Below are 23,811 nucleotides of genomic sequence, written 5' to 3'. Positions count from 1 at the left end.
TGAGTGGCCTTAACCCACACCAAAGAGAGAGAAGCTCTGGGTAAGGAGAGAAGCTTCATTGCTCTTTTAAGAAAAACAACAAACCCTTTTAAGATGTGTCATCAATCTTTTGTGTTATTCGTGTGGTACTCTTAGAAATATCCTGTTGGCGTCTCACGTAGCTCTAGTCTTCCTAACACAAGTTTTTAAACATCCCTCTCAAGGTGCTTTACATACTCAGAACAAATGTTTGCTTGGGGTTGTATAAGAAACCATAAAGATTCATAGATGTCATTCCTAAAGAACCTATATTAAACTATCTTGAGCATAGAAATGTATATTTTTTCTACGTTGAACCATATTTTATCTCGGGGAGTACGTGATCGATGCCCAGGGTGTTTACCCAGCACGTACCCAGTCTTATGGAATTCTATTACAACGTTTCATTAGTAGTGTGATCATGGATCAGGCTTTTAATATAGAAATAAATCCTCTTTCAGTAGCACTAGTTCCAGTATGGGCATCCCAAATGGCGCCCTAGTCCCTATATAGCGCACTACTTTTGACCAGAACCCGATGGGATACTCTACGGGCCCTGGTGTAAAGTAGTGCACTATATAGGGAATAGGGCACCATTTGAGACTCTGTTACAGGGACTTGGCTTAGCAGGGGTCCAGCTAAGCTTTAGGCTCACTGTGACTATCAGAGTCATCTGGGAGAGGGAGGAAACCTACATCTCTATTCAGGTCCTTTCGTTTGGATGGAGGACTGATTTTTGTGTTGTTGTTGTGAATGTGAGTCTGTTTTTGTCCATTCAATTATGATGACTTTGAGAACAACAACAAAAAGCCCTTGAACCAAACCCCTTGATCTGGTGAGATAATCCCGTTGGTTTATACCAGGTTCATTTCTTTTGAGGAAGGACAGTTTGTTTTGTTTAGCTTCTTTGAGAGTGAATGTGCATGAAGAAGTTGACTAGGAGGACAAGAAAGAAAAGTCCCAAGTCAATACAGTAATCAGGTTTGTCACCTCATCACCACAGCCAGACTGTCTCTCCACGTTTAAACCCATGCGATCGGCAGCTTTTTACCTGCTCTATGTGGTTAGTGACAGTAAAAAAATTAAATAAAAACATTTCTGTGCTAAATTATTATTAGTGTTGTATTTATTTGTTTTTATTTAACTAGGCGAATCATTACTCGTTGTCTTCTATTGTGGTCAGGACTTGTGTTCTGAATCTCTAATGCTCGCCTCGCTCAAAGTCGGTTCTGTTACATATTACTAGAAATAGCCAAACAATGTACCTTTACAATTGAGAAATGATTCACACAAAATGGAAAACAAAACAGTGTGTAGGCTATTACAGATCAATATATGTGAGAAGCCAATGGCATACAACTAAAGGGCCAATCAGCTGTTGAAACAATCCACATCCCCGCCAAAAGCTGAGTGATGGAGAAATGTAACCAGTCTCAAATTCATAGACAGTGCAACGGATGCAAGGTCTGACCATCCATGATATCAACATTATAGTTTTAATCATGTTTTATTTAAGTTTGGGTTCTGCTGGGGTATGACAGTTAAACTATGCTCGTGAGCCATTTATAAGTTATATTAGTCAAGAATCAATGGTTACATACCAAAAATGGTCCCTATAAAATCAAACGTTATTTGTCACGTGCCGAATACAACCTTACCGGGAAATGCTTACCTACAAGCCCTTAACCAACAATGCAGTTTTAAGAAAAATACGAGTTAAGAAAATATTTACTAAGTAAACTAAACAAAAAATATGTTTTAACTAACACAATAAAATAACATACAGTAACATACAGTATTCAGTGGTTACCGGTACCGAGTCAGTGTTTATTTTAATGTTATTTTATTCCACCTTTATTTTACCAGGTAGGCCAGTTGAGAACAAGTTCTCATTTACAACTGCGACCTGGCCAAGATAAAGCAAAGCAGTGTGACACATACAACAACACAGAGTTACACATGGAATAAACAAACATACAATCAATAATACAGTAGAAAAATCTATATACAGTGTGTGCAAATTAGGTAGGATAAGGGAGGTACGGTAATAAATAGGCCGTAGTGGCGAAATAATTACAATTTAGCAATTAAACACTGGAATGGTTTATGTGCAGAAGATGAATGTGCAAGTACAGATACTGGGGTGCCAAAGGAGTGTGCGGGGGTACAGGTTAGTTGAGGTCATTGAGGAAATATGTCCATATGTCCAGGGGTTTTAACTAAGACCCTGACAGAACGTATTGCAGCACACCCTTGGAGCGATTACGCTTTGAGCCTCTGAAAACAATATTATACCTCTGAATAAAATTGAATTTTGCTCACTATTTATTCCAAATGGAATGATTCAATACTATTGATGTCGAAACAGTCAATTGACTTCGTCCTTAATTGGTTAATATATATATATATATATATATATATATATATATATATATATATATATATATATCCCTAGGCGATTGACAAGCAGGTTTCGACCTAGAAATGGTTCCCGAACAGAGAAAAGGCAGATGGATCTATACCAGACATACTAGGTTACATGAGTAAATGGACATTTGTCCCTGGGAAATTATAAATAGCTGTAACAATATTGTATGTGTGTTCTTTATTTTTGTTCATCTAATTTATTTGGTTTTAATTTTAATTTCAGTGGATGAACGGAATGGAAAAATGTGAACATTCTACTGAAATGTGAATTGGAAATGACCTCAGCCCTGTAATACCAGTCCCCTGAATAGTAAGACTATCATGTTATTGGTCAGTTTGTATATATATATGTTTTACATTCAACAAGAACACCGTTACATTTAAAGTCCTACGTGGAATGAATGACATCACTATCCTAAAGGCCTCCGCAGAAGCCACGCTTGTCTTTATACGGTTGTTGCCTTTGTTTAGCCGCGTGCCTTCCGCTCCTCTGCTCTTTCGGTGGACACGCCTCCCACCGACGAGCCTTATAAATACCTGACGAACCGCAGCTTCACACCAGTTGAATTACAAAACGGATTATAGCGCTGTTGCACATAACGGCATTCAAGATACCTCATTTTTACTTGATCTGATAATGCAATTGGAATACAGTATATTTATTTACAGTCTTCGAGTTTAAAATTATTATTCTGTTTAATAGAAGACGTTGCTTTTGTGGTCGGATCACTTTTAAATCCCAATAATGCCTTTTCCGCCGATAAATCTCCATCAACGAATCTCTTCTCCCGGGAGAGAGGTGTTCAGGAAAAAGAAACAGACGGAGGAAAAAGACTCGGAGAAGGAAAAGATCTCGAGGTCTTGGACTACTGCCAATCTGAGGAATTTGGGGCGAAAACCCCAACAACAGAAACCCAAACTCCCGATTCAGGAGACAGACGGTTTAAAGAGCTCCTGGCTAACTTTACCCAAACAATCTCAAGACTGGTGCGAGAGCGTCCCGCTTTACAGTTCTGCGGAATCCCCCACGCATCGGGACAGGGGCAAGCAGTCCTCGCGGAGTTCCATAGGAAAGGACGAGGCAGGAGAAGAAAGGAAGATTCAATTCTCTCTGAGCCTCACACCGGAGGCCATTCTCGTTATTCAGAAACGCAGCTTAGAAAAACAGATGCTAGCCAAACAGCAGAAGGGTTGTGTGTCCGTAGACTTTCGGCACAGGCGAGTCTTTCCATCCAAACGGACTCAAGGTGGTTCCAAAAGCTCGACCATTCCAGTCGCCAATCTGGAACACGCAGAGGACATTACAACCATCGTCAAAATATCTTTACTAAATGATCAGTATAAATACGATGACGTGGAATATGAAGAAGAAGACGGCGATGTGGACGAGACGGTGGTGAGGAAATGCAAAGAATGGCTGAAAGGAGTGGAAAGCGCCGCTGCTTTTGGGAAAGTGGACAAACTATCTACCCTTCCTCACCTAAAAAGCTGCTGACGAATGCTTCTCATATTACAAGACTTTAATATGACGCGATAAGGCAAGCTACGAACATTGCACATTGTAGCCTACACAAGATATATGGTTTCTTAGTAGCCTATCCACTGACACTGCTCACCATTACGCACGGCGAACACTTCCCACACACATGGGAATGTTTTTTTTACTAGTCTAATAATTCTAATGATGTCTGAATTGAATAGCCTTTCATGTTGACACTGTCAAAATCCTGTGTTCTCCTCTTTTGCACGTGCTTTTGTTTTTATTGAGGCTCCTTTATCCGTTGGTTGGCATGAGCCGCCTGCGAACCAAGGACCCTCTTCCTTTGTGTCCAAGAACAATAGCTGTCAACGGCAACGACAGGGTTACTTTGCGCGTTTTGTTGTTGTTGTTGGGTGCACCTCTCAGAAGATGCACCTGTTTTTTTGCACTGTCTGGAAAATGAAAGAAAAAATGTTTTGGAGGTGGATCAGATTTGTACCGTATTTATTATGAGGGGGGGGGGGGGGGGTTGTATCAGCTCAAATGTTTCGTTCTACCCTGACATTTTTATGCCATTTGTATGAAGTAAAAAATGTTTTCAATCTACATGCACGGATCATTTGACTCATTTCATTAGTGTAGACATTACCCTGGCAGTTTAGTGATCAATAAACAAAAAACAAATTAGGCAAATTCAGTTTCTAGTCCGCTATGTATCCAAATGGTTGACATATATTCCTGTATCCAGTACTTGAATGAAGGTCTGTAGCTATGATGACAACTGTAACCACTGGCAATTAGTTCTGCCCGATCAACAAGTCAAAAGTCAAGAATGACTTGATGGCTCAGATGTCATGGAAAGCTTAGGTTTCACAAGGTTGCTTGTTTAAATGCTACATTTGAGTCATTTTGGGCGCTAACTAGATAAGCTTCTTACTAGAATGTGTGTTAATCAGGGTTGTCAGAGAGCTCTCATGCACAGCACCCGCTGACAAATGCCAAAGCATTAGCCTACTAAGGAGTAGGACTAGTGGCCAAGGCTAGTGCACACGGTAATGCTATTAGGTCTTTAAGCCATTGATTTAATCAATATGTCTAGGCCTAGTGGCTTACTGCTTATCGTGTCAATCAACTCGTTTTCAGCTGAACAAAATGTATATTCATGTTATGTCAGATACATCACCCCGTTATTGTTATAAATCCATAGCCAAAGCAACAACATCCTGTGGCCTATACGTTTGTTATAGAACTGATCTGGTGCGCTGCTCAGAGAGGATTGGCGCGCGCGCCTGCTGCTGTTGGAGAGAGAGAAGGGACACTAAACAGCCCAGTGAATATGGCCTATTGAATAGGGCCTATTCGTATCATGGCAACCACTCTATATACACATGTCTTAAACAGACCAGTTGACGCAGGTCATTGCTGTTAGGACACTTGTGTAATGTCATGCTGATACAGGATTATATCATCTGCTAAGGCATTTCTTGACATGAATAGTTTAATAGTCTGATTCGTTCAATTCCCGAGAAGAAAGTTATTTTGCCCCCACATTGTTAGGCTACAATATCTGCCGATTTAATACATTTTTTGGGACAGGTGAGAACTATAGGCAGATAGTTAGTGTCCATCCTACCTCGAGGCTTTAATAGATATTATGATACAAAGGCCTAGTAGAAGTGTAGAAATCATTACACTAATTATTATTATACTATGCACATCACTAGAGAGACAAGGACAAATACTAGTCTCAACTAGGATGCAAGTCTGTGGAGACTGGGCCAAATATTAGTCTCCACTAGGATGCAAGTCTGTGGAGACTAGGCCAAATATTAGTCTCCACTAGGATGCAAGTCTGTGGAGACTAGGCCAAATATTAGTCTCCACTAGGATGCAAGTCTGTGGAGACTGGGCCAAATATTAGTCTCAACTAGGATGCAAGTCTGTGGAGACTGGGCCAAATATTAGTCTCCACTAGGATGCAAGTCTGTGGAGACTAGGCCAAATACTAGTCTCCACTAGGATGCAAGTCTGTGGAGACTGGGCCAAATATTAGTCTCGACTAGGATGCAAGTCTGTGGAGACTGGGCCAAATATTAGTCTCAACTAGGATGCAAGTCTGTGGAGACTGGGCCAAATATTAGTCTCCACTAGGATGCAAGTCTGTGGAGACTGGGCCAAATATTTAGTCTCAACTAGGATGCAAGTCTGTGGAGACTGGGCCAAATATTAGTCTCCACTAGGATGCAAGTCTGTGGAGACTGGGCCAAATATTAGTCTCAACTAGGATGCAAGTCTGTGGAGACTGGGCCAAATACTAGTCTCCACTAGGATGCAAGTCTGTGGAGACCGGGCCAAATATTAGTCTCAACTAGGATGCAAGTCTGTGGAGACTGGGCCAAATATTAGTCTCAACTAGGATGCAAGTCTGTGGAGACTGGGCCAAATACTAGTCTCCACTAGGATGCAAGTCTGTGGAGACTGGGCCAAATATTAGTCTCAACTAGGATGCAAGTCTGTGGAGACTGGGCCAAATATTAGTCTCAACTAGGATGCAAGTCTGTGGAGACTGGGCCAAATACTAGTCTCCACTAGGATGCAAGTCTGTGGAGACTGGGCCAAATATTAGTCTCCACTAGGATGCAAGTCTGTGGAGACTGGGCCAAATATTAGTCTCAACTAGGATGCAAGTCTGTGGAGACTGGGCCAAATATTAGTCTCCACTAGGATGCAAGTCTGTGGAGACTGGGCCAAATATTAGTCTCAACTAGGATGCAAGTCTGTGGAGACTGGGCCAAATACTAGTCTCCACTAGGATGCAAGTCTGTGGAGACTGGGCCAAATATTAGTCTCAACTAGGATGCAAGTCTGTGGAGACTGGGCCAAATATTAGTCTCAACTAGGATGCAAGTCTGTGGAGACTGGGCCAAATACTAGTCTCCACTAGGATGCAAGTCTGTGGAGACTGGGCCAAATATTAGTCTCAACTAGGATGCAAGTCTGTGGAGACTGGGCCTATTATTTTACAAGAAAATACATGTGAACAGAAAATACTTTCTGTCATCAACACTGCAGCTTATAACCTAGAACCTTTACAGCCAGTCAGACTTGGAATTGACTGAAAGGTTAAAAAAAGAAAAAGAAAAGATGAAGTTGTGGTTCACATTGTTCTGTGTAACTTGGTAACCATGGAGTTTTACTGAGGGAGGAGTGTAAGCCCAGCCTAGGGACTCATAACATTCTGACTGGCTGCTCGAGGTAGAGGGGTAAGTGAGAGCTGTGAGCTGCAGGGTTGTCCTCCGTTCCATTTAAATTCCTGTCAATTCAGAAAGTTAACCAAATTCAATTTCCAAATGTTCCTCATTGAAGAGAATTGGAATTTCAGTTTACTTCCTGAATTTACTGGAATTGAATCCAACCCTGGTGAGCTGGATTTAAAAAAGGTTTAAGTGTTAGCTAACTTAAAAAGATTATCATATAATATCCTTTGTGAAATTATTTAAATTGTTGATATTGTGCAATCTGCTAACAGGTCGGCTGTAGTACCATGTAACAATAGTGTGTACCTACATTGTAATTACACCAGCGTACTTATATTGATAAACTATGTTGTTATCCCGTCTCAAGGTGACGGTTGACTGTGATTGGATCACGATGAAGTCAAAGTGTAAAGACATCCACCAATCGAGCAACCTTCCCTGCATCTTGGAAACATACCTGCCATCTAGTGGTGGCAAAAAGGTAAAACTATTGTTATTATTATTATTATTATTATTATTGTCTTTTTAGTGCCTTGGGTGTTAGAAATGCACTTTATGAATTAAATGAATTATTATCATTATTATTACTTATCAACCAACCAAACTATCAACCAATCAGGGGCTGTCTCATATGCCTTGTTTTCTTGCTAACGGAGTTCACTAAAATATTAGTTTTCTTGCTAAAGAAGTTCACTAAAACGTTTGTTTTCTCATTAAAGAAGTTCACTAAAACATTTGTTTTCTCATTAAAGAAGTTCACTAAAACATTTGTTTTCTCACTAAAGAAGTTCACTAAAACATTTGTTTTCTCACTAAAGAAGTTCACTAAAACATTTGTTTTCTCACTAAAGAAGTTCACTAAAACATTTGTTTTCTCACTAAAGATGTTCACTAAAACATTTGTTTTCTCACTAAAGAAGTTCACTAAAACATTTGTTTTCTCATTAAAGAAGTTCACTAAAACATTTGTTTTCTCATTAAAGAAGTTCACTAAAACATTTGTTTTCTCATTAAAGAAGTTCACTAAAACATTTGTTTTCTCATTAAAGAAGTTCACTAAAACATTTGTTCTCTCATTAAAGAAGTTCACTAAAACATTTGTTTTCTCATTAAAGAAGTTCACTAAAACATTTGTTTTCTCACTAAAGAAGTTCACTAAAACATTTGTTTTCTCACTAAAGAAGTTCACTAAAACATTTGTTTTCTCACTAAAGAAGTTCACTAAAACATTTGTTTTCTCACTAAAGAAGTTCACTAAAACATTTGTTTTCTCATTAAAGAAGTTCTGTAAAACATTTGTTTTCTCACTAAAGAAGTTCACTAAAACATTTGTTTTCTCACTAAAGAAGTTCACTAAAACATTTGTTCGGGTCAGAGGAAGCAATAAGCTTCACATTCATCAGCATTATGAAAGCCCTGAATGGAAATGATGCTTAAAATAAACGCTGAAGAGAAGTTGTGGGTAAAATAAAAAACAGGTTGCAAGATCAAATCCCTGAGCTTTATTATTTAACTAGGCAAGTACCAGTGTAGATAGGAACCAATACAATGATAACCTCCACTGGGTACAGTGAGGGGATGAGTAACTTCCTACTTCAACTATTAGGCATCTGATTCTGATAGGTCAGACATAGCATCATGACTAGTAGTGTATTCTGTCTGTACCAAGCCAGTGTGTGTGTGTGTGTGTGTGTTCATATTTTGTGGTGTTACAAAGTAGGATTTAAGTGGATTTAATTGTGATTTCTTTTGTCATTGATCTACACAAATTACTCCATAATGCCAAAGTGAAAATTCTACAAAATGTTTACATTCATAACTATTCACACCTTTGTTGAGGCAGGCCTAAATTCGTTCAGGAGTAAAATGTGGCTTAACAAATCACATAATAAGTTACATGGACTCATTCTGTGTGATATAATAGGGATTGATATGATTCGTGACTACATCTTCCTCTGTCCCCCGCACATACAACATCTGTAAGGTCCCTCAGTCAAGTATTGAATTTCATGCAGAGATTCACCTACAAAGACCAGGAAGCTCTCTCAACAGCCTCATAAAGAAGGGCAGTGATTGGTAGATGGGTGACAGTTACACATTAGACATTGAATATCTCTTTAAGCATTGTCAAGTTAATAATTATTGCTGTGGATGATGTATTAAACCACCCAGACACATCCAAGATACAATCGTCCCACTGAACTGAGCTGCAGGACAGGAAGGAAACTGCTCAGGGACCTGTTGAGGATAGAGGGCGCTATTTTCGAACAAACCATATATGTATTGTGTAATATGATGTTATAGGACTGTCATCTGATGAAGTTTATGAAGGTTAGTGAAATAATTAATATCTTTTGCTGGTTTTGTCGCTATCGCTACTGTTGCCTTGAATCAATGCTGTTGTGTGGTTGGCTATTGTAGTAAGCTAATATAATGCTATATTGTGTTTTCGCTGTAAAACAGTTAAAAAATCTGAAATATTGGCTGGATTCACAAGATGTTTGTCACGTTCCTGACCTGTTTTCCTTTGTTTTGTATTCATTTTAGTTGGTCAGGGCGTGAGTTGGGTGGGTTTGTCTATGTTTGTATTTCTATGTGGGGTTTTGTGTTCGGCCTGGTATGATTCTCAATTAGAGACAGGTGTGTATTGTTTGTCTCTAATTGAGAGTCATACAAAGGCAGCCAGGGTTTCACTGGTGTTTTGTGGGTGTTTGTTCCTGTGTCAGTGTTTGGGCCACACAGGACGGTTGAAGGTTTGTTAGTTTGTTGTTTTGTAGTTTTGTAGTGTCGTGTTTGCTGTTTTCATTAAAAGTATGATTAATCACCAATCCGCATCTTGGTCCGATCCATGCTCCTCCTCGTTTGAGGAGGAGAACAACAATGACTGCCTTAACAGAAACACCCACCACAAGAGGACCAAGCGGAGTGGAGAAGGGCAGCGACAGCAGCAGAGACAGACAGAGGAATGGACATGGGAAGACGTCTTGAACGGCAAGGGTTGCTACACATGGGAGGAGATCCTGGCTGGAAAGGATCGCCTCCCATGGGAACAGCTGGAGGCAGCGAGGAGAGCAGAGGCAACCGGAGAGAGGAACCGAAGGTATGAGGGTACGCGGCTAGCACGGAAGCCCGAGAGGCTCACCCAAAAATTTCTTGGGGGGGGGCTAAAGGGGAGTGTGGCGAAGCCGGGTTGGATACCTGAGCCAACTCCCCGGGCTTGCCGTGGAGTGAGAGGGCGTCGTACTGGTCAGACACCGTGTTATGCGGTAAAGCGCACGGTGTCCCCAGTACGCGTGCTTAACCCAGTGCGGGCTATTCCACCTTGCCGCACTGGGAGGGCTAGGTTGGGCATCGAGCCGGATGCCATGAAGCCGGCCCAACGTATCTGGCCTCCAGTACGTCTCCTCGGGCCGGCGTACATGGCACCAGCCTTACAGGTGGTGTCCCCGGTTCGCCTGCATAGCCCAGTGCGGGCTATTCCACCTCGCCGCACTGGCAGGGCTACGGGGACCATTCAACCTGGTAAGGTTGGAGAGGTTCGGTGCTCAAGAGCACGTGTCCTCTTTCACGGTCCGGTATATCCGGCGCCACCTTCCCACCCCAGCTCAGTACCACCAGTGCCCACACCACGCACCAGGCTTCCAGTGCATCTCCAGAGCCCTGTTCCTCTTCCACGTCTCCCTATGGTGCGTGTCTCCAGCCCGGTGCCTCCAGTTCCGGCACCACGCACCAAGCCTCCTGTGCGTCTCCAGAGCCCTGGACGCACTGTTCCTTCTCCCCGCACTCGCCCTGAGGTGCGTGCCCTCAGCCCGGTACCTCCAGTTCCGGTACCACGCACCAGGCCTAGAGTGCGCCACGAGAGTCCAGTGTGCCCTGGTCCTGTTCCCCGCACTCGCCCTGAGGTGCGTGCCCTCAGCCCGGTACCTCCAGTTCCGGTACCACGCACCAGGCCTATAGTGCGTCTCAGCCGGCCAGAGTCTGCCGTCTGCCCAGCGGTGCCTGAACGGCCCGTCTGCCCAGCTCCGTCTGAGCCATCTGTCTGCCCAGCGCCGTCTGAGCCATCTGTCTGCCCAGCGCCGTCTGAGCCATCTGTCTGCCCAGCGCCGTCTGAGCCATCTGTCTGCCCAGCGCCGTCTGAGCCATCTGTCTGCCCAGCGCCGTCTGAGCCATCTGTCTGCCCAGCGCCGTCTGAGCCATCTGTCTGCCCAGCGCCGTCTGAGCCATCTGTCTGCCCAGCGCCGTCTGAGCCATCTGTCTGCCCAGCGCCGTCTGAGCCATCTGTCTGCCCAGCGCCGTCTGAGTCATCCGTCTGCCACGAGCCATTAGAGCCGCCCGTCTGTCCCGAGCCAGTAGAGCCGTCCGTCAGTCAGGAGCCGCTAGAGCCGTCCGTCAGTCAGGAGCTGCCAGAGACGCCCGCCAGTCAGGAGCTGCCAGAGACGCCCGCCAGTCAGGAGCTGCCAGAGACGCCCGCCAGTCAGGAGCTGCCAGAGACGCCCGCCAGTCAGGAGCTGCCAGAGACGCCCGCCAGTCAGGAGCTGCCAGAGACGCCCGCCAGTCAGGAGCTGCCAGAGACGCCCGCCAGTCAGGAGCTGCCAGAGACGTCCGACAGTCCGGAGCTGCCCTACAGTCCGGAGCTGCCCTACAGTCCGGAGCTGCCACTCAGCCCGGACCTGCCGGAGTCCCTCAGCCAGGACCTGCCGGAGTCCCTCAGCCAGGACCTGCCGCCCCTTATCCCGGTGCTGGTCCTTATCCCGGTGCTGGTCCTTATCCCGGTGCTGCCCCTTATCCCGGTGCTGCCCCTTGTCCCGGTGCTGCCCCTTGTCCCGGTGCTGCCCCTTGTCCCGGTGCTGCCCCTTGTCCCGGTGCTGCCCCTTGTCCCGGTGCTGCCCCTTGTCCCGGTGCTGCCCCTTGTCCCGGTGCTGCCCCTTGTCCCGGTGCTGCCCCTTGTCCCGGTGCTGCCCCTTGTCCCGGTGCTGCCCCTTGTCCCGGTGCTGCCCCTTATCCCGGTGCTGCCCCTTCATTTAGGTGGGGTTAGTGGGAGGGTGGTCATTGGGAGGGGGATAAAGAAGCGGGGATTGATTATGGTGGGGTGGGGACCTCGTCCACCGCCAGAGCCGCCACCGTGGACAGACGCCCACCCAGACCCTCCCCTAGACTTTGTGCTGGTGCGCCCGGAGTTCGCACCTTAAGGGGGGGGTTCTGTCACGTTCCTGACCTGTTTTCCTTTGTTTTGTATTCATTTTAGTTGGTCAGGGCGTGAGTTGGGTGGGTTTGTCTATGTTTGTATTTCTATGTGGGGTTTTGTGTTCGGCCTGGTATGATTCTCAATTAGAGACAGGTGTGTATTGTTTGTCTCTAATTGAGAGTCATACAAAGGCAGCCAGGGTTTCACTGGTGTTTTGTGGGTGTTTGTTCCTGTGTCAGTGTTTGGGCCACACAGGACGGTTGAAGGTTTGTTAGTTTGTTGTTTTGTAGTTTTGTAGTGTCGTGTTTGCTGTTTTCATTAAAAGTATGATTAATCACCAATCCGCATCTTGGTCCGATCCATGCTCCTCCTCGTTTGAGGAGGAGAACAACAATGACTGCCTTAACAATGTTTGTCTTTCATTTGCTGTACACCATGTATTTTTCATAAATGTTTTATGATGAGTATTTAGGTATTTCACGTTGGTCTCTATAATTACTCTGGCTGCTTCGGTGCTATTTGTGATGGTAGCTGTGATGGTAGCTGCAATGTAAAACTATGATTTATACCTCAAATATGCACATTTTTCGAACAAAACATAGATTTATTGTATAACATGTTATAAGACTGTCATCTGATGAAGTTGTTTCTTGGTTAGTTTGGTTGGTCCTTGGTTAGTTTGGTTGGTTTTGTGCAAGCTACCTGTGCTGTGAAAGAAATGTCTGTGCTTTTTTGTATTTGGTGGTGAGCTAACATAAATATACGTGGTGTTTGCTGTAAAACATTTAAAAAATCGGACATGTTGACTGGATTCACAAGATGTTTATCTTTCATTTGCTGTATTTGTAACGATCGTCTTGAGGACAATGAGTGGACCAAGGCGCAGCGGGTGATGAATACATAATGAATTTAATAAATGAAAGACGAAACACGAAGAACACTTGAATTGATTACAAAATAACAAACAACGTAGACTGACCTGAACAAGAACTTACATAAACACGAAGAACGCATGAAACAGGAACAGACTACCAAAACGAACAAACAAACGAAACAGTCCCATGTGGTGCAAACAGACACAGACACAGGAACAATCACCCACAAACAAACAGTGAGAATAGCCTACCTTAATATGGTTCTCAATCAGAGGAAACGTCAAACACCTGCCTCTAATTGAGAACCATATCAGGCAACACATTTAACCCAACATAGAAACACATAACATAGAATGCCCACCCCAACTCACGCCCTGACCAACTAAACACATACAAAAACAACAGAAAACAGGTCAGGAACGTGACAGCATTGGACTTGTTAATGTGTGAAAGTTAAATATTTCTCAAAAATATTTTTTGAATTTTGCGCTCTGCCTTTTCAGTGGAATGTGGGAGGAGTTCCGCTAGCGGAACCCCGGGGCTAGACAGGTTAAAACCGCTACAGAGTTCATTGGCTGTGATAGGGGAAAACGGAGGATGGATCAACAACATTGTAGTGACTACACATTAATGACCTTAATGACAGAGTGAAATAAAGAATACAAATATACAGAATACCAATATTCCAAAACATGCGTCCCGTATGCAATAAGGCACTAAAGTTATACTGCAAAAAAACACAGCAAAGGAATACACTTTTTGTCCTAAATACAAAGCCTTATGTTTGGGGTAAATCCAACACAACACATCATTGACTAACTGCCTCCTTATTTTCAAGTATGGTGGTGGCTGCATCATGGTATGGGTATGCTTGACTTTGGCAAAGACTTGGGAGTTTTTCAGGATATGATTAAATGCCATGGAGCTAAGCGCAGGCAAAATCCTAGAGGAAAACTAGCCTCAGCCTGCTTTCCACAAGACACTGGGAGACAAATTCACCTTTCAACAGGGCAGTAGCCTACAACGCCACATCTACACTGGAGTTGTTGACCAAGAAGACAGTGAATGTTCCTGAGTGGCCAAGTTACAGTTTTGACTTAAATCTGGTTGAAAATCTGTGGCAAGCCTGGATACTTGCTGTAGCCATGACCCCTGACACCTTGACAGAGCTTGAAGAACTTTGAAAAGAATAATGGGTAAATGTTGCAGAATCCAGGTGTGGAAAGCTCTTAGGGATTTACCTAGAAAGACTCACAGCTGTAATCATGTCACGTTCCTGTTGTCTGTTATTTTTGTATGTGTTTAGTTGGTCAGGGCGTGCGTTGGGGTGGGCATTCTATGTTTTGTGTTTCTATGTTTAGGTCATTTGTAATTAGCCTTATATGGTTCTCAATCAGGGACAGGTGTTTGACTTTTCCTCTGATTGAGAACCATATAAAGGTAGGCTGTTCACATTGTTTGTTTGTGGGTGGTTGTCTTCTGTGTCTGTGTATGTTGCACCACACGGGACTGTTTCGGTTTGTTCGTTCGTTTGATGTAGTCTGTTCCTGTTCGTGAGTTCTTCGTGTCTTTATGTAAGTTCTTGTTCAGGTCTGTCTACATCGTTCGTTTTCTTATTTTGTAGTTTGTTGAAGTGTGTTCGGTTTTCGTCTGTACTTTAATAAACTTCGTTATGTCCAAATATCACGCTGCACTTTGGTCCAATCCCTACTCCTCCTCTTCGTCTGAAGAGGAGGAGGACAGCCGTTACAAATCACTGCCAAAGGTGTTTCTAAAATGTATTGGCTCGGGGGAATACTTATCTAATCAAGGTATATTCGTTTTAAAATTTTCAGTACTTTTTAAGAAATGTTTGAATTATTTTGTGTAGATCGTTGACAGTTTAATACATTTTAATACCACTTTGTAACACAATAATATGTGAAGAAATCCACGGTTGGTGAATACTTATGATACCCACTGTATGTGTGTTTGTGTGTGTGTGTGTGTGTATGTGTGTGTGCGTGCATGTGTGTACCAAAACCAAGTCTTTTCTCCATGGTACTGTACAGTACCTGCAATGACATGATGCTGCCAGTCTAGTGCAGTGGTTGTGAAACAAATGGCACCCTATTCCCTACGTAGTGCACTTCTTTTGACCAGGTCACATAGGGTATTGGTAATGAACTACATAGGGAATAGGGTATTGGTAATGAACTACATATATTTTTGTATTTTATTTAACTAGGCAAGTCAGTTAAGAACAAATTCTTATTTACAATGATGGCCTACCCCCGGCCAAACCTGGACGATGCTGGGCCAATTGTGCACCGCCCTACGGGACTCCCAATCACAGGCGGTTGTGATACAGCCTGGATTCGAACCAGGATGTCTGTAGTGACGCCTCTAGCACTGAGAAGCAGTGCCTTAGACCGCTGAACCAGGGTCTGTAATGACGCCCCTCTGAACCAGGGTCTGTAGTGACTCCTCTAGCACTGAAATGAAATGCCTTAGACCGCTGAACCAGGGTCTGTAGTGACTCCTCTAGCACTGAGATCCAGTGCCTTAGACCGCTGAACCAGGGTCTGTAGTGACTCCTCTAGCACTGAGATGCAGTGCCTTAGACCGCTGAACCAGGGTCTGTAGTGACTCCTCTCTGAACCAGGGTCTGTAGTGACGCCTCTAGCACTGAGATGCAGTGCCTTAGACCGCTGAACCAGGGTCTGTAGTGACTCCTCTAGCACTGAGATGCAGTGTCTTAGACCTCTGAACCAGGGTGTCTGTAGTGACTCCTCTAGCACTGAGATGCAGTGTCTTAGACCGCTGAACCAGGGTCTGTAGTGACTCTTCTAGCACTGAGATGCAGTGTCTTAGACCACTGAACCAGGGTCTGTAGTGACGCCCATCTGAACCAGGGTCTGTAGTGACGCCTCTAGCACCGAGATGCAGTGCCTTAGACCGCTGAACCAGGGTCTGTAGTGACTCCTCTAGCACTGAGATGCAGTGTCTTAGACCTCTGAACCAGGGTCTGTAGTGACTCCTCTAGCACTGAGATGCAGTGCCTTAGACCACTGAACCAGGGTCTGTAGTGACTCCTCTAGCACTGAGATGCAGTGTCTTAGACCACTGAACCAGGGTCTGTAGTGACGCCCATCTGAACCAGGGTCTGTAGTGACGCCTCAAGCACTGAGATGCAGTGCATCAGACCTCTGAACCAGGGTCTGTAGTGACTCCTCTAGCACCGAGATGCAGTGCCTTAGACCGCTGAACCAGGGTCTGTAGTGACTCCTCTAGCACTGAGATGCAGTGCCTTAGACCGCTGAACCAGGGTCTGTAGTGACGCCTCAAGCACTGAGATGCAGTGCATCAGACCGCTGAACCACTCAGGAACCCATACTGTATATAGGGAATATGGTGCCATTTATAATGACCAGGGTTGTGTAAATGTAACTCCTTTGTGACATCTCGATCATGGCATTGTTTGCCACGCCCCGCCCCGCCCCGTTTACCATGTTTACCAGTAAACATTACACTCACAAAAGTTCCAAAAGAATAAAGACATTTCAAATGTCATATTATGTCTATATACAGTGTTGTAATGATGTGCAAATAGGTAAAGTACAAAAGGGAAAATAAATAAACCTAAATATGAGTTGTTTTTACGATGGTGTTTGTTCTTCACTGGTTCCCTTTCCCTGTGGCAACAGGTCACAAATCTTGCTGCTGTGATGTCACACTGTGATATTTTACCCAATAGATATGGGAGTTGATCAAAATTTGATTGTTTTTTAAATTCTTTGTGGATCTGTGTAATCTGAGGGAAATATGTCTCTCTAATATGGTCATACATTTGGCAGGAGGTTAGGAAGTGCAGCTCAGTTTCCACCTCATTTTGTGGACAGTGAGCACATAGCCTGTATTCTCTTGAGAGCCAGGTCTGCCTACGGCGGCCTTTCTCAATAGCAAGGCTATGCTCACTGAGTCTGTACATAGTCAAAGTTTTCCTTAAGTTTGGGTCAGTCACAGTGGTCAGGTATTCTGCCACTGTGTACTCTCTGTTTTGGGCCAAATAGCATTCTAGTTTTCTCATTTTTTTGTGTCAAGTAATTATCTTTTTGTTTTCTCATGATTTTGTTGGGTCTAATTGTGTTGCTGTCCTGGGGCTCTGTGGGGTCTGTTTGTGTTTGTGAACAGAGCCCCAGGACCAGCTTGCGTAGGGGACTCTTCTCCACGTTCATCTCTCTGTAGGTGATCTCTCTCTCTCTATTCACACACTCTCTGTCCTGTTCTGGGGGTAAAGTAGAGAACGTACTGTCCTGCTGTGTGAACCAGCCGTCATCAAACTTAGAGCTTTACAGAATCCTTGTGTTCCAAGTCTTTGGCTGTATCCCAAATTGCACTACTTTGACTGGGACCCATAGGGAGTAGGGTTTAATTTGGGATGCACACTGTGTGTTCCTGTTCTATTTCTAAACAAGGCAAACTGTTGCTAGGGACGGACGGTTGTCTTGGTAACCTCTGGAAACACTCTCTCTTCTAGTCTCCCCTTCTGTTGTTTCTGCGCTTTTTCATTCTGTGACCCCCCTCCCCCCTCCCTCCATCCTCTCTGTGACCCCCCCTCCCCTCCCCCCTCCCTCCATCCTCTCTGTGACCCTCTCCCTCCCCCCTCTCTCCCCCATCCTCTCTTCAGTGAAGTTTATTTCACCCTCTCTCTGTGTTCATCAAATCAAAATCACATCTCAGTTTGTTGGTTGCGGTACACGGTTTAGCAGATGTTAAAGCAGCTGGAACTAAATGCTTGTGTTACTAGATCCTGACAATGCAGTTAAAATGTCAACAAATAAATTATAATAAAAAACTAAAAAACAAGAAATCACAAGTGTCATGATGAACCCAGTTAACTACCCAAATAACATTTTATCAGTAAACCAAATGCAATCTACTTTATGTTATATACACCAACAAGATATACTAAGAATGATATGTACAGCGGTAGATATAGTACAGTGAGCTATGGCAAGAATACAGTTTATAAATATGTGGTTTCGTACAAACAGTGTAAAAATGATATGTACATTCATGTGTACTCTGCTGTTTACTTCTCTCTCTCTCTCTCTCTCTCTCTCTCTCTCTCTCTCTCTCTCTCTCTCTCTCTCTCTCTCTCTCTCTCTCTCTCTCTCTCTCTCTCTCTCTCTCTCTCTCTCTCTCTCTCTCTCTCTCTCTCTCTCTCTCTCTCTCTCTCTCTCTCTCTCTCTCTCTCTCTCTCTCTCTCTCTCTCTCTCTCTCTCTCCCTCTCTCTGCATGTACTCTGTCATCTTCTCTTCACTCCTCAGATTATTCCATAATCTGGTTCTGTTCATCCAGCTCTTTTTTGTTCTTTGAAGATAAGGAGTAGTCACAGAGATTTGACTACCCCCTTACACACACACACACACACACAGACACACACACAATCAATGTACGGTGTTTGGAATCTGAGTGGGCGGTGTTGGACGGCCATATTGTCTATGTCTGATTCATAGTGACAAGCCATGCAGATGGATGATGCCTTCGCCTTGCAGTGTCCCCATCACTGACCACCATCACACACACACACTGACAGACACACTGATAAATCCTGTCTTTTACTAATGGCCTTTGTGAGGGGAGATAAAGCGGCCACTTCCTCAACAGGCTGGGCCCATAAACTCCCTCAACAGGCTGAGCACATAAACTCCCTCAACAAGCTGAGCACATAAACTCCCTCAACAGGCTGGGCCCATAAACTCCCTCAACAGGCTGGGCCCATAAACTCCCTCAACAGGCTGGGCCCATAAACTCCCCAACAGGTGGGGCCCATACATTTCCCCAACAGGCGGGGCCCATAAACTCCCTCAACAGGCTTGGCCCATAAACTCCCTCAACAGGCGGGGCCCATAAACTCCCTCAACAGGCTGGGCCCATAAACTCCCTCAACAGGCTGGGCCCATAAACTCCCTCAACAGGCTGGGCCCATAAACTCCCTCAACAGGCTGGGCCCATACAGTAATGTAGGGTATTCAGTGGTGGCCAGGGAGCCAACAGGCTCTTTCCCAGGGGAGAAAGGGATGAGAACGAGGCTGATGATGAACCGCCTGATGAGAAAACAATAGTCTAAACCATATGTATCACTGTTACACTGTGTCACATGTTGTTGTTGTTGTTGTGGAGGAGGAGTAATCAGTAGACGAGACCCAGTAGACAAGTCCAATTTTGGGGCGGCAGGTAGCCTAGTGGTTAGAGCGTTGTGCTAGTAACCGAAAGTTTAGAATCCCCGAGCTGACAAGGTAAAAATCTTATCGTTCTGTCCCTGAACAAGGCAGTTCACCCACTGTTCCCCGGTCCTCATTGAAAATAAGAATTTGTTCTTAACTGACTTGCCTAGTTAAATAAAGGTTAAATATAAAAAAATTAAAACGGAGAAAACCATCATGTTCATGAGAATCTCCCTTTTCCATAGTGGGGTCATATTAGTTTGTAACCCAAAGGTTCGGGCATTACAGACAGACGTTGCCACATCGGCGGTGGCGACTTCAGACGAATTCCTTGGTGCCAAACCGTTCGGACGCTACAGACATTTTCGAGAGATGTTTCACGGTTTTACAAACACAGCTGTTGCTTGGCCACATTCCACCGCAGATGCGGAGAACCGACATAGTATATAGTGGATTGAGACACAGCCCATGCTCTAAATTAACTTGACAGATTTTTAAAAATGTTACATAGATTGACGCACGGGTGCTTCAATAGACTCTTAAGGATTCTAAAAACCTTAACTGAGGTCTCCTGAAATGTAAACTGGTTCGTAAGAGGGAGAAGAGCAGTGGGGACATAACGCAGCCCTGTGGTGCACCAGTACTGAGGGTCAGAGGGCAAGATGTCAGATTGTTTACCTTGCTGGCATTAGCTTGCGGTAGGATGTAAACACGGTTGGCACAATTGATCCAAATTCCCTTCGGATTTATAGTTAGGAATTACTGTGGAGTTGGTACACCAGCACTAAACATGAAGCAGATAACACCACCTTTTGATTTTAGAGACAACTTGACTGACCAGTCGGCTCAGTGGATGATAAAATTCAGAGGGGGGGATATGCCTGAGTCCGGAACAGATTGGTCCAGCCATATCTTGGAACAGATTGAGCCAGCCATGTCTCAGTCAAGCAGATGGTGAAGCATTCCCCCTAATTTCTCTCAGATGGTGAAACATTCCCCTTAATCTCTCTCAGATGGTGAAGCATTCCCCTTAATCCCTCTCAGATGGCGAAGCATTCCCCTTGAACTCTCTCAGATGGTGAAGCATTTCCCTTAATCTCTCTCAGATGGTGAAGCTTTCCCCTTAATCTCTTTTAGTTTGGATCAAAGCAAGTGTTGATTCATTTTATTACGGAGGGATTGGAATGGAAGTCAGAGGAGGCCAGTAGGGCCAGACTCCTGAACCTGGAGAGTATTCCGGCTCGCCATTCCATGTCCGGGTGGATTCCCCCCTGTAGGCATTAACTGCCCAGGTATGGAAATCGGTAATTCCACAGGTAAAGCAAAATGTTGTGGATTAAAGACTCCATAAGATTTCTTCCTGATGTTTAGTAGTTCCAAACGACTATATTTGTGTAAACATGTAGACCTCCGTAAGAATAACACCAACAAAAGTGAGAGACATACAATCAGACGTGCCAAAGAACGCCAAGGTCACCTGCCTAAATGAATATCGTCCCCGTAGCGCTCAGATTTATAGCCATGAAATGCTTTGAAAGGCTGGTCCTGGCTCACGTCAAAACACCGTCATCCCAGACACACTGGACCCACTCCAATTCGCATACAGCCCCAACAGAGCCACAGATGACGCAATCTCTATTACACTGCCCACTGCCCTCACCCACCTGGACAAATGGAATACCAGGGTAAGAATTATGTTCATTTACTACAGCTAAGCATTCAGCACAGTAGTCCCCTCCAAGCTATTACCTGGTACTCCCTGTATATAACCATGTTATTACCTGGTACTCCCTGTATATAACCATGTTATTACCTGGTACTCCCTGTATATAACCATGTTATTACCTGGTACTCCCTGTATAGAGCCATGTTATTACCTGGTACTCCCTGTATAGAGCCATGTTATTACCTGGTACTCCCTGTATATAACCATGTTATTACCTGGTACTCCCTGTATAGAGCCATGTTATTACCTGGTACTCCCTGTATAGAGCCATGTTATTACCTGGTACTCCCTGCAAATCGACTCTGTACTGGTACTCCCTGTATATAACCATGTTATTACCTGGTACTCCCTGTATATAACCATGTTATTACCTGGTACTCCCTGTATATAACCATGTTATTACCTGGTACTCCCTGTATATAGCCATGTTATTACCTGGTACTCCCTGTATATAACCATGTTATTACCTGGTACTCCCTGTATATAGCCATGTTATTACCTGGTACTCCCTGTATAGAGCCATGTTATTACCTGGTACTCCCTGTATATAACCATGTTATTACCTGGTACTCCCTGTATATAGCCATGTTATTACCTGGTACTCCCTGTATATAACCATGTTATTACCTGGTACTCCCTGTATATAGCCATGTTATTACCTGGTACTCCCTGTATATAGCCATGTTATTACCTGGTACTCCCTGTATATAACCATGTTATTACCTGGTACTCCCTGTATATAGCCATGTTATTACCTGGTACTCCCTGTATATAGCCATGTTATTACCTGGTACTCCCTGTATATAGCCAGGTTATGACCTGGTACCCTGTGTATATAACCATGTTATTACCTGGTACTCCTTGTATATAGCCATGTTATTACCTGGTACTCCCTGTATATAGCCATGTTATTACCTGGTACTCCCTGTATATAACCACGTTATTACCTCGTACCCCTGCACATCGTCTCAGTACTGGTACTCCTTGTATATATCAAAGTTATTTTTTTAGTTCATATTGTTGTTTGTTATTCACTGTGTATTTATAGGCGACAGGTAGCCTAGCGGTTAGAGCACTGGGCCAGTAACTGAAAGGTCGCTGGTTCTAATACCCGAGCCGACATGGTGAAAGTCTCTCGATGTGTTTCAGCAAGGCGCTGAGCCCTAGTTTTCTCCAGGGGCAATGTACTACTACTACTATGGCTGACCACTGCACCTATCTGGTGAATGTGACAATAAAACATACACAACATTCTAATGTTAATATTTAGATTATTATTTTGTATTTTTTTAATCTTTATTTCTATTTTCATTCTGTATTGTTGGAAAAGGACCCCTAAGTAAACATTTCACTGTTAGTCTACAGCTGTTGTTTTACGAAGCGTGTGACAAATAGCATTTGATCTGATATACACTGCTCAAAAAAATAAAGGGAACACTTAAACAACACAATATAACTCCAAGTCAATCACACTTCTGTGAAATCAAACTGTCCACTTAGGAAGCAACACTGATTGACAATAAATTTCACATGCTGTTGTGCAAATGGAATAGACAACAGGTGGAAATTATAGGCAATTAGCAAGACACCCCCAATAAAGGAGTGGTTCTGCAGGTGGTGACCACAGACCACTTCTCAGTTCCTATGCTTCCTGGCTGATGTTTTGGTCACTTTGGTGCTTTCACTCTAGTGGTAGCATGAGACGGAGTCTACAACCCACACAAGTGGCTCAGGTAGTGCAGCTCATCCAGGATGGCACATCAATGCGAGCTGTGGCAAGAAGGTTTGCTGTGTCTGTCAGCGTAGTGTCCAGAGCATGGAGGTGCTTCCAGGAGACAGGCCAGTACATCAGAAGACGTGGAAGAGGCCGTAGGAGGGCAACAACCCAGCAGCAGGACCGCTACCTCCGCCTTTGTGCAAGGAGGAGCAGGCGGAGCACTGCCAGAGCCCTGCAAAATGACCTCCAGCAGGCCACAAATGTGCATGTGTCTGCTCAAACGGTCAGAATCAGACTCCATGAGGGTGGTATGAGGGCCCGAAGTCCACAGGTGGGGGTTGTGCTTACAGCCCAACACCGTGCAGGACGTTTGGCATTTGCCAGAGAACACCAAGATTGGCAAATTCGCCACTGTGCTCTTCACAGATGAAAGCAGGTTCACACTGAGCACATGTGACAGACGTGACAGAGTCTGGAGACGCCGTGGAGAACGTTCTGCTGCCTGCAACATCCTCCAGCATGACCGGTTTGGCGGTGGGTCAGTCATGGTGTGGGGTGGCATTTCTTTGGGGGGCCACACAGCCCTCCATGTGCTCGCCAGAGGTAGCCTGACTGCCGTTAGGTACCGAGATGAGATCCTCAGACCCCTTGTGAGACCATATGCTGGTGCGGTTGGCCCTGGGTTCCTCCTAATGCAAGACAATGCTAGACCTCATGTGGCTGGAGTGTGTCAGCAGTTCCTGCAAGAGGAAGGCATTAATGCTATGGACTGGCCCGCCCGTTCCCCAGACCTGAATCCAATTGAGCACATCTGGGACATCATGTCTCGCTCCATCCACCAACGCCACGTTGCACCACAGACTGTCCAGGAGTTGGCGGATGCTTTAGTCCAGGTCTGGGAGGAGATCCCTCAG

The 23,811-nt window shown here is 44.5% G+C and overlaps 2 protein-coding genes across 7 annotated transcripts in view; both read left to right on the top strand.

Annotated features, from left to right (window-relative positions):
• The first annotated feature begins 2,982 nt into the window (after window positions 1-2,982).
• Window positions 2,983-4,531, top strand: prr18 (proline rich 18). Its single transcript, XM_055866288.1, has one exon. It carries the CDS (start codon window positions 3,191-3,193, stop codon window positions 3,938-3,940), a length of 750 nt encoding a protein of 249 aa, XP_055722263.1. The 5' UTR covers window positions 2,983-3,190; the 3' UTR covers window positions 3,941-4,531.
• A 2,278-nt stretch (window positions 4,532-6,809) lies between these two features.
• Window positions 6,810-23,811, top strand: part of si:ch211-130h14.4 (uncharacterized) — a 76,498-nt gene continuing 59,496 nt past the window's right edge. For 5 of the 6 annotated variants that reach the window (XM_055866001.1, XM_055866164.1, XM_055865919.1 and 2 more), the window contains exons 1-2: window positions 6,810-7,188; window positions 7,550-7,663. In XM_055866001.1, the coding sequence (XP_055721976.1) occupies window positions 7,577-7,663 (87 nt within the window). In that variant the 5' untranslated portion in view covers window positions 6,810-7,188; window positions 7,550-7,576. The other variant, XM_055865835.1, reaches the window with a different exon arrangement.

This window comes from Salvelinus fontinalis, chromosome 1 (genome assembly GCF_029448725.1).
Source record: "Salvelinus fontinalis isolate EN_2023a chromosome 1, ASM2944872v1, whole genome shotgun sequence".
Lineage (NCBI taxonomy): Eukaryota > Metazoa > Chordata > Actinopteri > Salmoniformes > Salmonidae > Salvelinus > Salvelinus fontinalis.
This window is presented reverse-complemented; position numbering and strand designations above follow the sequence as displayed.

Bases quoted from the DNA above. Each gene is read 5' to 3' on its own strand.
- prr18 (XM_055866288.1), top strand. From the start codon at position 3,191: ATGCCTTTTCCGCCGATAAATCTCCATCAACGAATCTCTTCTCCCGGG.